General features: G+C 30.1%; 1 protein-coding gene across 3 annotated transcripts; it reads left to right on the top strand.

The window, feature by feature from the left end:
* The first annotated feature begins 791 nt into the window (after nucleotides 1-791).
* Nucleotides 792-3,301, top strand: LOC145165785 (ADP-ribosylation factor 1). 3 transcript variants are annotated; one of them, XM_079084674.1, is made up of 7 exons: nucleotides 792-925; nucleotides 2,081-2,253; nucleotides 2,342-2,412; nucleotides 2,504-2,623; nucleotides 2,729-2,847; nucleotides 2,921-3,002; nucleotides 3,073-3,301. In XM_079084674.1, exons 2-7 carry the CDS (start codon nucleotides 2,106-2,108, stop codon nucleotides 3,076-3,078), a joined length of 546 nt encoding a protein of 181 aa, XP_078940800.1. In that variant the 5' UTR covers nucleotides 792-925; nucleotides 2,081-2,105; the 3' UTR covers nucleotides 3,079-3,301. The 3 variants fall into 3 exon arrangements, with proteins under 3 accessions (XP_078940800.1, XP_078940798.1, XP_078940799.1); XM_079084672.1 differs by lacking the exon at nucleotides 3,073-3,301 and having other exon boundaries at nucleotides 2,921-3,014; XM_079084673.1 differs by lacking the exons at nucleotides 792-925; nucleotides 3,073-3,301 and adding an exon at nucleotides 958-980 and having other exon boundaries at nucleotides 2,921-3,014.
* The last annotated feature ends 12,848 nt before the right edge of the window (nucleotides 3,302-16,149 follow it).

Genomic DNA, 16,149 nt, shown 5'->3' on the forward strand with positions numbered 1-16,149 from the left:
AAACTTATGATCATGGTCATCCAACTTGTGCTGGAGACTGATGTGGTCGATCCTGCAAACGATATACTCCTGTCCAAGCTGCTCCTTCAACCTTTTCATTTCAGTTTGGTTTTCTGTAATCTTCGGACCACAATCACAAAAGATTGAGTGGAGCACATTGTAGTTGATGTCTTCACCAGAATTTAAAGAGTCGGGTGAAGGTGGTGGAGCCGACATTGTTGCTTTTTAAGGGTTCTTCCACATGATTGTTTGCCCGAATATGGTAAACAAGTTTCAGATTTGTTTTACTTCAAACCCCACATGTGTATGCCCCCTTATAATTCGAGACTTGTGTCTGTGACTCAATCGAATCGACAGTGTAAAGTTGTTGGGGTGTTGGTGGAAATTAAAGACGGTAATTACTCTTTGCATGTGTCAGCTTCTGTGTCATCGAGTCAACTCGGTATTGACTTAGTGGGTTACCTCATATGTATACATGGCAAGTGACGAGGCAGGTTACCTGCTAAAATGGGTAAGATGACTTTCCCAATCGGTAAATAACAAGTTTATGCCCTTCTAATGCAAAAAATAGTCACGGGGACCATTTAAACCATTATACGTAACTTTTTTGGGCTACAGTAACAATAACCCTTTATATAAATTCATTGGTTAAACGTATAAAAATAATGATCAAAATATAAATAAATACGATAATTGGTTTAACATCGTAAGTCATTTTCCATTTTTAATATCCTTTTTTAAAATATGTGTTAGAAATGTTGATTAATGGTAATCAGCGATATCCGGGGGGTTATTTAACCTCATATTCATTATCTGTTTTCTCGCCCTCTTATTTTACAGACTCCCTTTCTCGCTTTCTCTCTCCTCTTCTCAATCTCTCACTTCAAAACGTCCGATTGATCCTTCTCGAACAATCTTTTCTCAGGTAAATCTAGATCCAGATCTTCGTTTTTTCATTTCCTTCTCGGATCTCAACGTTTGTAAGTTAGATTCAAGTTTTGTTTCTCGTACGTATCAGGTCATCGCCTTATCTGTTAATCGCTTGAAGATCGTCTGTATTTTTGTGTTTCTTACGCGATCTAGAAATTTCTGGATGATACTGTTGTATTGATTTAAGATTATACGTTTCTAGCGGAGTTTTTGGTCGAATTGTTGATTTGATTGATGTATGTTGAGATTTTGATCGCCGATCTGAATATTTACTAATGTTACTCTTTTATAAACTTTGATTAGATCTGTTATAAGGATGAATCTCGTTGTAAATTCCGTTTGTGAGGTGAATATGTGATCATTATTTTGGTTGTAATGTTTTTTATATGGCCGAACCTGTAAATCCGTCTGGTTTGGTTTCACTTTGAAGGAAATGGTGGTTTTTTTTTTTTTTTTGTTTTTAATTTAGGTTTTTAGACAGCGAACCTTCTTTGTTTTGTTGATATCGTAACATTGTTTTACTGCTGAATGAGGATAGATCCATTTGGTTTGAATTTTTCTTAAATATTTATGCAATTTTCTTACTCTAGATCTTTGGTTGTCAATTTACTTTTTCTAATTTTATTGTATAAGAAAAGCCATCTGTCTGAAGGTTCATGTATGTCTGTGATAAATATTCTTTTGGATTTCACTATTCGTGAGTGCGATGCTTGAATTTTTAGGATCTTATCATGCACATTTACATGTTGTTTCTTGCCACCTTGAATATTTTGTTATGGCATCTTCTGATCTGAATATTATAATACCTTGGAGAGGTTGACTTTTTTAGTTTATTTATCTGAAAAATGAGTTTTTGAAGCTATAAATCTTTCAGCCATTATGATTTTTTCTGTCCGTAACAAGGAATGGTTTGGTGGAATGTGTAGGTCCACTAAGTCTGGGCTTATATTTAAAATATAGCTTTTAAGCACTGTAAAGTTCATTTATTTTATTTCAATATTATCTGCTGATATGCGAGTTGATTTTAGGAGATCAATTCTTCATAACCATACTACCATAGTTTTAATAATAAAGAATGTGAGATGCAATTTTGGAAATATTTATGCTGAATTCACAATTTCTGAGCAAGTGTTGTTGTTTGTATTTATAGGGATCCTGAGTAGCAAGAGGATAGGATGGGGCTTACTTTCACCAAACTTTTTAGCCGGCTCTTTGCCAAGAAAGAGATGCGAATATTGATGGTGGGTCTCGATGCAGCTGGTAAGACAACCATTTTGTACAAGCTCAAGCTCGGGGAGATTGTCACCACAATTCCTACCATAGGTAATCAATCATTTCTGCAATGGTTTTTTTTTTCTGACTTATTATCTTTATGCTGTATTTTTAGCAATGATCTTGTTGTTGTTTGCAGGTTTTAATGTGGAGACTGTCGAGTACAAAAACATTAGCTTCACAGTGTGGGATGTTGGGGGTCAGGACAAGGTAAAAATGTTGTTTAACTTGTATATAATGTATATATATTTTATATGAATTTTGTAATTTTGATGTGTTTATGTTTTGTATATGTGCACAGATTCGTCCACTATGGAGGCATTATTTCCAGAACACACAAGGTCTTATCTTTGTGGTTGATAGCAATGACAGGGACAGAGTTGTTGAGGCAAGAGATGAATTGCACAGGATGTTGAATGAGGTAATAAGTTTGTTATTACTTACTATATGTAAGAAGTCGTATCATGTATCATGTATCATGTATTGTATGTATGGTGAAATTTATTTGTTTTGTGTGATGTCACAGGATGAGTTAAGAGATGCAGTTCTTCTTGTATTTGCTAACAAACAAGATCTCCCAAATGCAATGAATGCTGCTGAAATCACTGATAAGCTTGGCCTCCACTCCCTCCGACAGCGCCACTGGTAAAATAATTAAAATAAAATAATAATTCCATGTTTTTATAATAAACCTTCTGATTGATTATTTCTTGATCAGGTACATCCAGAGCACTTGTGCAACATCTGGAGAGGGACTTTATGAGGGATTGGATTGGCTGTCCAACAACATAGCAAACAAGGCAAGTATTTAGAATAAATAATTCCATTTTAAGAATTAATTAATAATAAAAATCCTTGATTTTGCTACAGGCATGAGGGAGGGGGTGATTGATATTTTGTGTTTATGAATGAGGGTGGATCTTGGAAGCAAGTTTTGGTTTTGAGGTTGGCCAGTTTCTGTGGTTTTGGAAGTTGTTCTTTTAAAAAAAATGTTATTTTTTGCTTTTGATATAGAAGTGATGGATGAACATGTGGAATTGAATATATTGTTTGTTTGAATTTGCAAGTATGTGGTAGGTTTGATTCTTTTCTTTTTTTATCTCAACTTGTAAGAGGTTTTAATTGTTTTTGTGGTTGCTAGGTGTCGAGTAACTAACTACCTATGTAGTTTGCTGGAATGATCTCTCTTTCTCCCTCTTGTTTAAATACATCTAGTAAGGCATATTATATGCTAAATTCAAAAAAAAAAAAAAAAAAAAGTTGGAACTTTTGAGATCTTATTTAAAAGAAAAACCATAAACAGCGGCAGTTAAAACAAGAAAAAGTAATTTAACAACAATAGGAATTAGAAGCACCAGAGTATTTTGGCTGAAATAGCAACAAACTTTTCCTTCTATTTCCTTTTTATAAAAATACAGTAGCCTTTCACTTAAAACCATTTGCACCAAATATTGCAGCTTGAGACCATGCTAATAGATCCTTGAAAGTTTGAGCTAGTATCCAATATTCAGAAGTCACAACTTTGGCCTCTTATGCTAAATCTGTGTTTTACCACTTGGTGATTGAAATATGACAAAGCCATTCCAAATATCTTTTGTGAAAATTACATGTTAGAAATAGATGTTTCGACTCCTCATTAGAGTTTTTGCATAATGCACCCAATCCATACAAAATAATTAACTTTATTTGGGACCCGGTTGTTGTATTCAAACTTGGGTTCACATGTCGGGAATATTTTAGATTCAATTACTTGACTTAATGATTTGACCGACAAGCAACTCCATGGGTCTATGGTATCCATGTGATTGGGGAAAAGTGGCAACTGGTCCAACATGATTTTTTGTTTTTTCAGCCCCAGTTGTGGCTGTTGCAGAATGCAGACCCTCTGCTGCTCGACATTACGTTTTTTGTCCCTCTACAAGTGATACAAGGTTGGAAACCCACAGCTCATTCCAGAACTGACTTCTTATCCCTAAACTCCATTTTCTTATGGAAGTAACCGGAAACATTAAATTTATTCAGCCAAGATGATACTCTTAGGTCTCCACCACCACACCTACACACCTAGCAAGTAGTGCAAGTGTTGTAGCTCTTAAGTACCCGACACCAAGCTACCCGACATCTTTGAATTGTTTGACTTGCCTCTTTAGGGGGGATGGTGTCCATCTCTCCCACCCACTTAATTTTTTTTATTTTAAATTAAATATAAATTAATTAAAATCATATAAAATTAGTTAACAAAAATATTAAAAAAATACAAACTAATTATACATTTTGCATTTGATACTTTCGGTTTCTTGCGTCAGAAGCTGTGGAACTACTCAATAGAGTCCAACAGGTCATGCACATTAATGTTATGACCTTAAGATCTATAAATGTTGTTTTTAAAAGAATTAGTTTTGTCATCCAAAAAGAGTTGCGACACAACTTGTTGCTCGTCTATCCTCTATGTCTATGTAAAACTTTTTTCTTTAACATTTTAAAGAAATAATTTTTACCCTTATATACCAAGTAGCTACTTGTACAACTAATTAGAACATACAAAACTAATTTGGTACAGGTTTTAATGCATGACGTATGTATAAACAAGGTTGTAAAAAACGTTCGGCAAATGATTAATCGTGGACCAAAAATAGCTAATTCATTAAATTTTAAAAAATTAAATATGACTAATATCATAACAAATTTTTGTAAATACTATGAAATATCATAACAAAATAGGTTAATATTATTTATACAACATTAAACATTATTTAAATAGTTTCTATTAAGACAAAACTTTTTCAAAATATTAAAATTTCATTGTTTGCTACTGCTTTGCTCATTGTATAAGCAAAAATTGATCGCTCGACGCATTCTAGTTGGTCGGATAACACCTAGGGAATAATCGGAGATTAATCGGGACCGGTCGAGATTTTTACAACATTGTGTATAAATAACCAAAACATGAGAGAGAGAGAGAGAGAGAGAGAGAGAGAGAGAGAGAGAGAGATTATATGACCCGTTGAATCTAACAATTGGGAGATACCTCCAAGGTGGGAGCGGTGTTCATAGAAGTACTGACGATATTTCCTTCTAACTTTTACCGAAGATTATAATACAAGTGATGGTTCTTTAAAGAAAGAAGTAATAGTTTGCCAAGATTCCAAGAACCACATTTATCAACATTAGACGACCACCGAATAATAGGGTTTTTGTCTTCCAAGCAGAGAGCGTTGTGTTGAATTTTTTGATTATCGGGTTACAACTTTTAATACATGACATATTAGCTCCCACACGAAGCACAAGATAATTGAAGGGAACGTAAATATTTTGTATACATTACTTTTACAAAAACCAACTTTTAGCCCTGAAACAACTCGGAAGCATCGTAGAATTCTTGCAATATTCCGAAAGTTGGATGACGACCACTCCCCATGAAGATAACATTATTGGTATAGAAAAGGTGCGAGAGGGTAAGTCCCTTGGAAGGTGTTCTAATGTCTTGGAAAACACCAATAGAGCTAGCTTTTGCCATAACCACATATGCAAGGCTTCCGTCACGATGATAAAGAAGCAAGGTGAGAGGAGGCCACCTTCACTACTAATACTACTACTCGAGAAATGTCTCATTTGTTGTTTTGTTTAATTTAGTTGATGTTCTATTCTGATAGGTGGAATTTACAATAATAAAATTAAAATTAATTTTTCAAAACCTTTTGCTTTCGAAGGTTCAAAATCTTGAAGCATTTTAGCATTACCAAAAAAATGTACAATAATGTGGTTCACTTTAGACAGTGTTTTGTGTAAAGAGGAAAGGATTTTTTATCTAAAACAATTTATGTTTTTTTTATCGTAAAGTATTTTTTTAGTTTATGAGGTGCACAAATAGAGTTTATAAAAAATGTTTGTATTTGTTTGTTATATTAAAATGAAATATTGAAAGTCACCAAGTTTTTATAGAAATTCGATTTTGGCATTGTGTGTGTGTTTTTTTTAATAATAAATTGGACACTTTGCTTATCAGTTTGTTATAATTCTGACAACTTAAACGATCAATCAGGTTGTCAGCTGATATGACACAATGACGTGACACTATTTGGTGATATTATATTCTTAGTGTAAAAAAATAGTGACTTTTGTGATAGTTATTCAAAATATAATGAATTTTTTTTGAAGTTTTCAAAATATAATAACTTATGATAGTTTTTCAAAATATAGTGTTTTAGAAAAAAAAAATTAAGATAATAAATATATCATAAATGAGCTTATATGCTAAAAATACCCTTCCCTAGTTCATATAGTTTGTTACATGCTACTTTTTATACAGAGCTTTAAATATATATTTTGAAGTCAATTTTTTATACAAAAAACTATAAAAAAGAGGATAGCGAAAATTAGGATGATTTTTTTTAACTATATATTGGTAGAGTAAAAAAGAGTTGCCTTCAACCATATATTGTGGATGAGCATGTAGCAACATTTTCTGATCTCGAATTGGTCATGAACCGAAACCGGATCAAATCAAGAACACTATATGGGTTAAATGTTTGTAATATGTGGTCAAAAAACATGGGTTCGTATAACCGATTTTAAGTGGTGCTGGTATTAATTTACCCAAACTTGAATCGGTCCAGGACCACTCCTGAAATACAACATATGGGTTCGGTTTCGATCCTACAAAATGCCCAAAAAAATCGGTAACAACCGGTTCGGTACCGGTCTAGGGCCACGCTCATTGTCACTATATATCACTATTGGCTTATACATTTGTTGTCTTAAATTTTATTAAACAAATCACTATATTTGAAATCTTTATAAAAATCATTATATTTTAAAATTTTCACAAAAATATTATATTTTAGAAATTTCATAAAATTACTATATATCAGATAACTATCACAAAAATCACTACATTTTAGCTTTTTTTTCTTCAATTTTAACACTTAAAATATTATGTTAAGTTATCAAAAGTGCTATGTTAGCATGTGAGTTGGTAACAGGGTTGATTTTTAAATGATTTTTGAGACAAAAAAAAAACACAATAACAAAATTAAAATTTTATAATAGTTGGTGTTTTTGTTGAATTTGTCTCTCGTATAAAACCAAAAACAGATAGTGGATAAAAGGTGAATTGGTACGCGAATGTAGTTGCCCAAAAAAAAAAACAAGACTACTATTTACATGCTTTTTTAGGTAAGAACTAGATTATGACCCGCGTTAAACGCGGACAATAATTAAATACATATCATATTAATAGGTGGTTTTGTCTTACGTTGAATTTTAATAAAAAAAATATTAGTTAGATTCATTTTTAGAGTTTTTGAACCAAACTTATTAGATAAAAATATTTAATATTTATATTAGAGCAATTTGGTTTTTTAACACAGTAATTTTTAACATAAATGATCTATGTGATCTTTGTTTTATCACAACATAATACGACTTCTTGATTAAAACATGTTGTTTAGTAGCTTTATGAATTGTCTGTGTTCGGTGTACCAACCCCCATGGAGGCTCATATGGCTCTTTTCATATTGGCCATGTAAAACCGAAAGCAACAATAAGTTGTTATATGTACCAGGAACATTAAATTCTGCGAAGAAATTCGATAAACATTACAAATAAAGTGAATTGTCATAACCATAAACATCAAATTCAGACATTGTAACTTGGTCGATTTCAAAGTATTTTTTCTTTATAAAAATTAAAATATGATTTTTTAGGCTACACCCAATCACATATACATATCTTCCGATCAAATAAATTATTACAAAAAAAAAGTTATTAACAAAAATATAATATTAGTTTCATAATTTGCTAAAGGTTAACACTAATAAAATAATAATGAACTTTCAGAAATCTTGCATTTTGGTCATTACATCCAACTAACAAATGAAATTCGGTTTAGAGGATTGATTCAAGGAGTGCATCCATGACTTCTTGTAGCTGAATTTTGAGAAATGTTAAGACCTACTGAGATATGAGGAAATTGTTTGTGAGGCTATGGTTGGTTTCTATAGGGCAATACAAATTCAAAATCGTTAGCACATATCTTTCCTACCTGCTTCAATTATCAAATTTAGATCAAACTTGTCAAAATCAAATTATAAAAAAAAAAGAAAAAAAAAAGAAAATAGATATGTAACCTAACAATCAAACAACATATTTTTCGTTGAAACAAATATCATAAATCTACAATTTACACTTTATATATTATTCTTAAATTATATATTACCTTTTCAGCTTTAATGGTCACTCACACCTCTTTCTGCCTTATTGTTGTGACACGCATCTATATCAAAAATAAAAGAAAGAACTATAGAGAAGAATGTTAATAGAGTGATACTTCATTGAAAACGTAGCAAAATTCTTCATAAGGCCGCTAGGATTCTTATATAGACCGCTAGAAGGTCTATATAATGACAACCGGTGTGGCATCCATGATAACGCACCACTTAAAATAACAGTTTTGATTAATGTAAGTGAAAAAATCATTTAGAATGCTTACCAGTTTTGATTGTTTCCACTTGGATGCGAACATTAACATTCTTGTAAAGAAATGAAACTTCAAATGAACACTACATAGCTAAATCAACAAACATGACAACACAAAAAGAAGCCTAACTTGACATATAACCAAATTTCCAACAAATTTCAAAATTTTAAGGTTTTGCTGAACAATTTTTTCAATTTATCAGAATTTTATTTTATTACAACCTTATATGAGTAATCAAGAATCTAAGGTCCCGTTTGATAGTTGCTGACTGAGAAAGTGCTGACTGAGAAATGTCTGTCTGAGTAATAAATTCTGACTGAGTAAGAAATCATTCTGTTTGACTGTACATCTGACTAAATGTGCTGACTGATGCAAAATGACCATCTTACCCTTATGCTCTAATAATGATAATAATAATAATAATAATAATAATAATAACAATAATTGATTAGAAAAGTTCATGGTCCAACTAGTAATTTCCAGAAATTAGTTATGCAAGACAATTTAAAGTTGTGGTAGATTCAGCCAAAATGGATATCTTCAAGGACCAAAACTGCCTAATTCCAATTTTGAGTTGTCTTCTTCCCTTGATCAGATAAGTCTCTGTACGTGTTTCTTTATTTTGTGCGACTGTGTTCTAGTTTCTTTTTCCCTTTCCAGGGATTAAATTGATGGTTGAGGAAGGAGGATGAGGGTGGTGCAGGGGCAATGGTGGAATGAATTTGAGTCAGATTCAGTCAGCAATTTTTTTGGGTATGAGCCAGTCAGACATTGTTAACCCAGTAAGATGCAAAACTGAGGCATATCAAACACATGGAGCTGATCGAGTTAGACATTTTTGTCTGACCTGACCCAGTCAGATCCAAATCAAACAGGGCCTAAATCAAGTGAAAGAAGTAATTATTCATTTAAATCCAGTTAAAAAAAATTACAATATTGTGAAATTGCATATAATTTACTTGTTTGCTTATTGTCTTGGAGGTACCCGACCACTTGGATATGTACTATTATTTGATTAATTAGTGCATAAATTACATTATAGAATATGAATTTTAACGATTGTTCAAAATCATTTACACTTGATTTAACAATAGAAAATGAACAAATTTATAATCATAAAAGTATGCTTAATTCAACAAACTTGTTATCAAAATTAATAGAAAACTGAGTTTCTAGAAGAAACAAGTCAAATACACAAAAACGAATAAAAAACAAAAAACAATTGAAGATCATGTCAGAAAGGTATGACCAATAAGATCTTTTTGGCACTTTTCAATATAGACATGGTTAATCTTTTCTCATCTTCAGGATGATAAGTACAAGTGAGTAGCGAAAACAAATTTATAATCATAAAAATATGCTTAATTCAAAAAATTTGTTATCAAAGTTAATGAAAAGTATTTTTGTCGAAGTAATCAATTATTAAGTATGTAGGATATTACCACTAAGGGATTTTGAGTTTTGCACCATCCTCAAGCTTCAATAAAAACATCAACTAATGCTCATCACTTTCAAGTAAAAATCTCTACAATTTAAACTTAATTATAGTAAATCTAATTAATAACATTATAGAAAAAGCTAAGTTTAAGAATAATTACATAAAGTTATTGAGTTAGATAGTTGGAAATCGAGCAATTGTCATTTAACATGTATGAGACCGATTATTATCTTCAAAATTGGAAGTATTTACTATATTAATAAGAATTAAATACAAGGTGACTGTTTTGCCCTTGATGAATTTTGGTACCATCGATGTACACTGAGAAAAAAATAGAATAATTAAAAAGATTTATCACGTTGATTTGCAAACATATAGGATGGTCAGTGCATAAGTTATGGGTTTAAATTTGGGGAGGATTTTAATTTAAATTTAGGGATAACAGAAATTGGTGAAGGTTTGAGTTGAAACATTGATGGGCAACGTGTTTGACCAAACATTGGTCAAGATGACGTAAACAATTTAATCTAAAGGTGGAAAAGGTATAAGTGAAACACAATAAAAAATATCGCTTTACATGATGAAATAAAGTTTCTCTTTTAGACATAGAATTCAATCTTCAATTTTGTATATGTAAATGTCTTACACTTGGACAAGGTTGTAGAACTCACTACTCGGTATCTGCTCGGCCGACTGGGGAGTAGCGAGTACTCGGGAGTACTCGGGGAGTACTCAGATTCGGTAATTCATGTAGAAATACTTTTAGGAAAATTATATATGTCAAAATCATAAGTTAAAATCATAACTGATTGAAATATATAAGAAAATTAGATACATGTGAATACATAAAAACTGAAATACACACAATTGTCTCACTTCGTGAATAATTACTGAAAATTTAAGATATATATGTAGTAATAATCACACGTGTGTGTTAAATAATAAATCATTAAGTGTATTATACATATTAATCTTGAAATTCTTGATTTTTTTCTCTTTTTATAACAATTTTGACCATTTGACCGAGTTTGACCGATTTTGACCGAGTTGGCCGAGTTTGACCGAGTAGGCCCGAGTAAGACCGAGTAATACTGAGTAGGCCCGAGTTAGAGAGATGTTGACCGAGTTTGACCGATTTTTTTACCGAGTTTGACTTAATCCGATTTTTTTTGCCGAGTTCACATTACTCGCCTCGGTGGAGGGCCGATTCCGAGTATCGGCCGAGTAGGCCGAGTTTTGCAACACTGCACTTGGGTTATGGTGACTTAGTAAGACATGTAGAAAATATGATGGATAACCTATTGACCCATGTTCAAATCCTGGCACTACTCAGCCTCTGTGACCATGGAGGTTCGCTTGCAGTGACTCCGTGTCATGAGGCGTAGCCTCATGTTCGCAGCGGGGGATTAGTCGATGCGTGGAAGCTGGCCCGGAAACCCTCGTTAGGGAAGTTCCCTTTCCAAAAAAATGTAAAAGTCTTAGTCTTTGTCTATCTCTAGCGTCATTGTAATGGGTTTTATTATTTAAATCTGTAAAATTGTGGATATCATTAATATCTAAAAAATAATAATATTTCAATGGTAAATGTTTACTAATAAATTTTTCAATAAATTCACAAGGAATTGTAAATAATTGTTTTAGAATGGTTAAAAGATTTATAAAAGTTTATAATTTCATAAAAAGTTGTACTTTGCTAATATTTATATTGAAGTTGTAATGAATAACATTGTAATAATGCTGACAATTTCACATTCAAACGGAATAATAGAGTAAAAAGGATTAAAATTCTAAATTCATATGAGTTTAAACCCAAAAGGCAAATAGATGAATAATTCAACATTTCATAAAACCCAAAATGTATTTAAATGATCAAAATTCTAACCCAAAAAATGAATAGTATGAAACAAAGTAATCAAAAAACAAACCCAAAAACCAAATAGTATGTAAACATAATATGAAATCAACCGTGCTAAAATCACCCAATTACTCATATAAAATCATGAAAATCATATATTATTTTTCTTTCTTTGGAATTAACAGTCTTGGTTTGCCTTCTCCAGAAGTACGATCTGTCATTGATGTTAATGATCGTTTGGTTGAGAACATTGTTTCCATATTATCAACATCTTAAACATCTTCCAAGTTGTGTTTTAATTCTTCATGTCTAGACACTTTTTTAAAGGATGTCCACTTAGTTAGTGGACTTGTTACAATAATTTTATCAAGATTCGAAGCCAGTGTGACGTTATCACCAGTAAACGAAACTGCATCCTAAATATAGAAAATAAATTCATATGTCAATCTAAAAGTTAATAATATTTTAAAGTATTTAAAATATTATATTTAGTTATATTATATTTAAAACCTTTAAATTTAATGTGTCTTGACATCCGAATTTCGCCGATAAAACGTTAAACGAATCGAATTACGACGCCTATATTTGTAGTACATAGACATATGTTAGTTGATCAACTAAAATATAAAAAACGAATCTAATAAATGTAGTGTTTGTAGTATGTTTCGTAAAAGAATGTTACATGTTCGATGTTAACTTTTTTTCCAATTCAACAGTGATTTTATTATCAACATTGAAGTTTGAGATTGCATAACCATCAACATTGTTCTTCAAATTATAATGAGAAATTTGAATTTTGAACGGCAACTTTTTATCCAAAAGTAATTTCAAATCAGACGGATAAATCTTCATATTACCCTCCTAAAAATGGAAAAATTAACGGTTATAAAAATAGACAGACAAAAAGTAAAAATTAGTTTTATGTAAATGAAGTTAATACCGATAACCTCATTAAACTTTTGAAGCAACTCTTATGTGTTTTGTTTTCAAGAAGTTTCTTTGCGTCACGATCAAATAACGTGACACCACGTCGGTAAAGTCTTGTACTATAATGGTGATTTTGAAACTAAAACCATTGATATAAACAAATTCAATAATATAAAAATTGAAAATTTAATCGAAGATTATAATAATATGTATAAAATAGTTATTGAAAACCTTGGAACAACAGAGACGTCTTTGTTCATGCAAGTTGAAGTGTAACAATAAAAAACTTATTTATCTTGCTTTTGATCCGTTCCACTAGCTTTGTCATCATGCATTAAAACGACTTTTATGGCTTTCTCTTGACAAACATAGGTCAACACATTAAAAAATTGATATAAAGGGTGTAATTTTGTTTATGTAACTAAATTAATGAAACTAATATGCTTAAAGTATATTGATTAATTTTTTTATGACCTCTCAACAAGAACACGATAATAACAAATAATAAGAACATAATAAACGCAAGAAATTGAAGAAGAATAAGGAGAATAGAGTAAAGTAAGAGCTTGGAAAAAAGAATTAGAGAAAAAGATTGCTCAAGAAGAACACTGTAAATCATAGGACTCAATCCAAAATCGTAAGAATAATCACTTCAGTGTAATCGTATATATATGGTGTTTTTGAAGAAGGAAATCATTATTTTCTAAAAAAATTGGGATCCTAAGATATCATCTTGGAGATTTTTGGCTATTCATTTGGAAAAAAAGAAAGATATCAGCTATATTAATTCAAAACTTCAAATTAATTGACTTTCTTATTTAATCAGTTTTAAAATTCAAACAATAATATCAAATTGATTCATTTTATGTGGAATATACTGGGAGATAAATTATGAATAATATTGACTTTAATTTTGACTCTTAAATATTTTGCTGATTTAATGGGATTAGATTAGATTTTATAGGTTAATAACTTAATTATTGATATTCTTGTTTAATGAGTTTAAAAAAAAAAACAAATAAAAAATAAAATATAAATGAGTTTAAATTTGGAAATCAAAAGCTATAAATAAGGGAGTTAAATTAGGAACAATATTAATTAGAGAAACTGATATCATGTATATAAATAGAATGATATGTTTCAATTGATAAAATAATTACTGAATTTAAAGATTTTATAATTATTACATATTCTGTAATTAAATGTAATTGTGTCTGAATTTTATTTGAGGAAGATGATGTCAGCAATTTGATATAACGGTGGGAAATATAGGATTAAAACACAATCAAAGGTCCTGATTACTTCATTGATGAATTAAGAGTTCTTTTTTAATAATATTTAGAGATAGTTTTAAATGGTAAAATTGGTGGCATGCGGTTATAATAAGCTAAACACTCTCAAAAGTTATTTAAAATGTTTTAAAATGCTTTTAAATTATGATTTTTTTTTGTTTAAAAAATTTTATGTTTGTATTTCGAAAGGAAAGTCTTTCTTTCGTTATAGTGTTTTCAAAAAAGCTAAAAACTAAAAATCATAAAAACCTTCTTGAGATTTGCAAAACAACTTTTTTGGCAAAAAGTTATCTAATTTGTAAAACATAAAATAGAATTCGTAAAAGAAAATAAATTTTGTAAAATAAAAGATGGCACATATTTTAAGGTTTTTTTTTTCTTTTTTTAATAGTAGGACTATTTAAAACATTTCACATAGTGATTGAGATTTCATCTAAAAACAACTTATTGAATTATTGACTTTTGAAAAATCAATAAGTAAAAAAAATTGTTTGACAATATGAAAAAAAAATTTTATCATCAACCTTTCTAAAATGAGATTTCAGTAAGTTAGGATTTCTAACTTTTCAAATCCACTTATAACTTTTTGGGTTGTAAAATACAAACACTTTTTAAAAACATGTAAAAGACAAATTCCTTTAAAAACATGTATGAACTAAGACAAACACTTTTTAAAAAAGGAAATATTCAATAAAGTCCTAATATTTTGGGTTAGTTTACGGTATAAACCTAAATTAATTTTTTGCTTACAAAAAAGACAGATTACTGGCTAAAACTTCAGAATAACCCTTTTTGGTCAGTTTCGCAAATTAAGCCAATATCACGTCTTTTTCGTTAATTGGTCAAAATATTAATACTTATGTATGTTATTTTTTACCAATAACCAAAGTTAGTTCAAAGGTAGTTTTCAGAACAGTCTCAATATTTTGATTATTAATAAAAAAAATAACATAATAATACAGATTAGTTCAAGGGTAATCTTTAGAAAAGTTTCAATATTTTGGTTATTGGTAAAAATAATGTAATCTTTAGAAAAGTCCAAACATTTTGATCAATTAACGAAAAAAGACGGAATACTGGCTAAATTTGCAAAAACCGGCAAAGAAGAGTATTCCAAAGTTTTATCCGGTAATCTGCCTTTATTGTAAATAAAAAATTATTTGGGATTAAATCGTAAACTAACCAAAAATATTGAAACTTTATTTGAGATTTCCACTACAAAAGCTAATTTAAACACTATTTAAAAGAACTCATTTTCTCACTATAAATCAATAAATCGTTTTACCTAAAAGTTTTTGTTAAAAATAAAATCTCAAACACCCTCTTATTTTATAAAAAAAGACTTTTAAGTTTCAAAAGACATTTATTTGAAGATAGTCGGGAACTTTTGATAGAGTTGGTCATTTTAGTAATTAAACTTATTTTTTATATATATTAATAGAGTCAGTTATAATTAATTATATGCCAAGCCATGTATGTTTTGGGTCCAAGACTATATATATATATATATATATATATATATATATATATATATATATATATATATATATATATATATATATATATAAACCATGAATTTTTTTGAAAAGTCAATAATGGATTTTCCGTGAATCATAATTTGAGCACCAACAATTGTAGAGTTAATCATCATTTTCACTTGGTGGACACGGGAATTCAGCAACGCTTTACGCGATATATTCATAGATACTCACGTTTTTGCAAGTGTGGACATGAATGTGCATCACATTCATTATCTTCTTTAAAAAATATTATTTATAGTTTTCTTTCTAAATTAACATCAACAACTACATAGAAACATCTTTGCAGGAACGAATGATTTGAAAGCAACCTTAATATTAAGTGGGAAAAAACGTTGTTCTTCTTATCTTCTTTGTTCAAAAGCGTCTATGATCATAAAAAATAGTTTTATTTTTATACATTACAATGACATGTTTAC

Source organism: Lactuca virosa, chromosome 3, assembly GCF_052849685.1.
Source record: "Lactuca virosa cultivar CGN04683 chromosome 3, Lactuca_virosa_CGN04683_v6, whole genome shotgun sequence".
NCBI lineage: Eukaryota > Viridiplantae > Streptophyta > Magnoliopsida > Asterales > Asteraceae > Lactuca > Lactuca virosa.

Bases quoted from the DNA above. Each gene is read 5' to 3' on its own strand.
- LOC145165785 (XM_079084672.1), top strand. From the start codon at position 2,106: ATGGGGCTTACTTTCACCAAACTTTTTAGCCGGCTCTTTGCCAAGAAA. The intron at 2,254-2,341 runs GTAATCAATCAT...TGTTGTTTGCAG, and splicing joins CACCACAATTCCTACCATAG to GTTTTAATGTGGAGACTGTC. The intron at 2,624-2,728 runs GTAATAAGTTTG...GTGATGTCACAG, and splicing joins TGCACAGGATGTTGAATGAG to GATGAGTTAAGAGATGCAGT.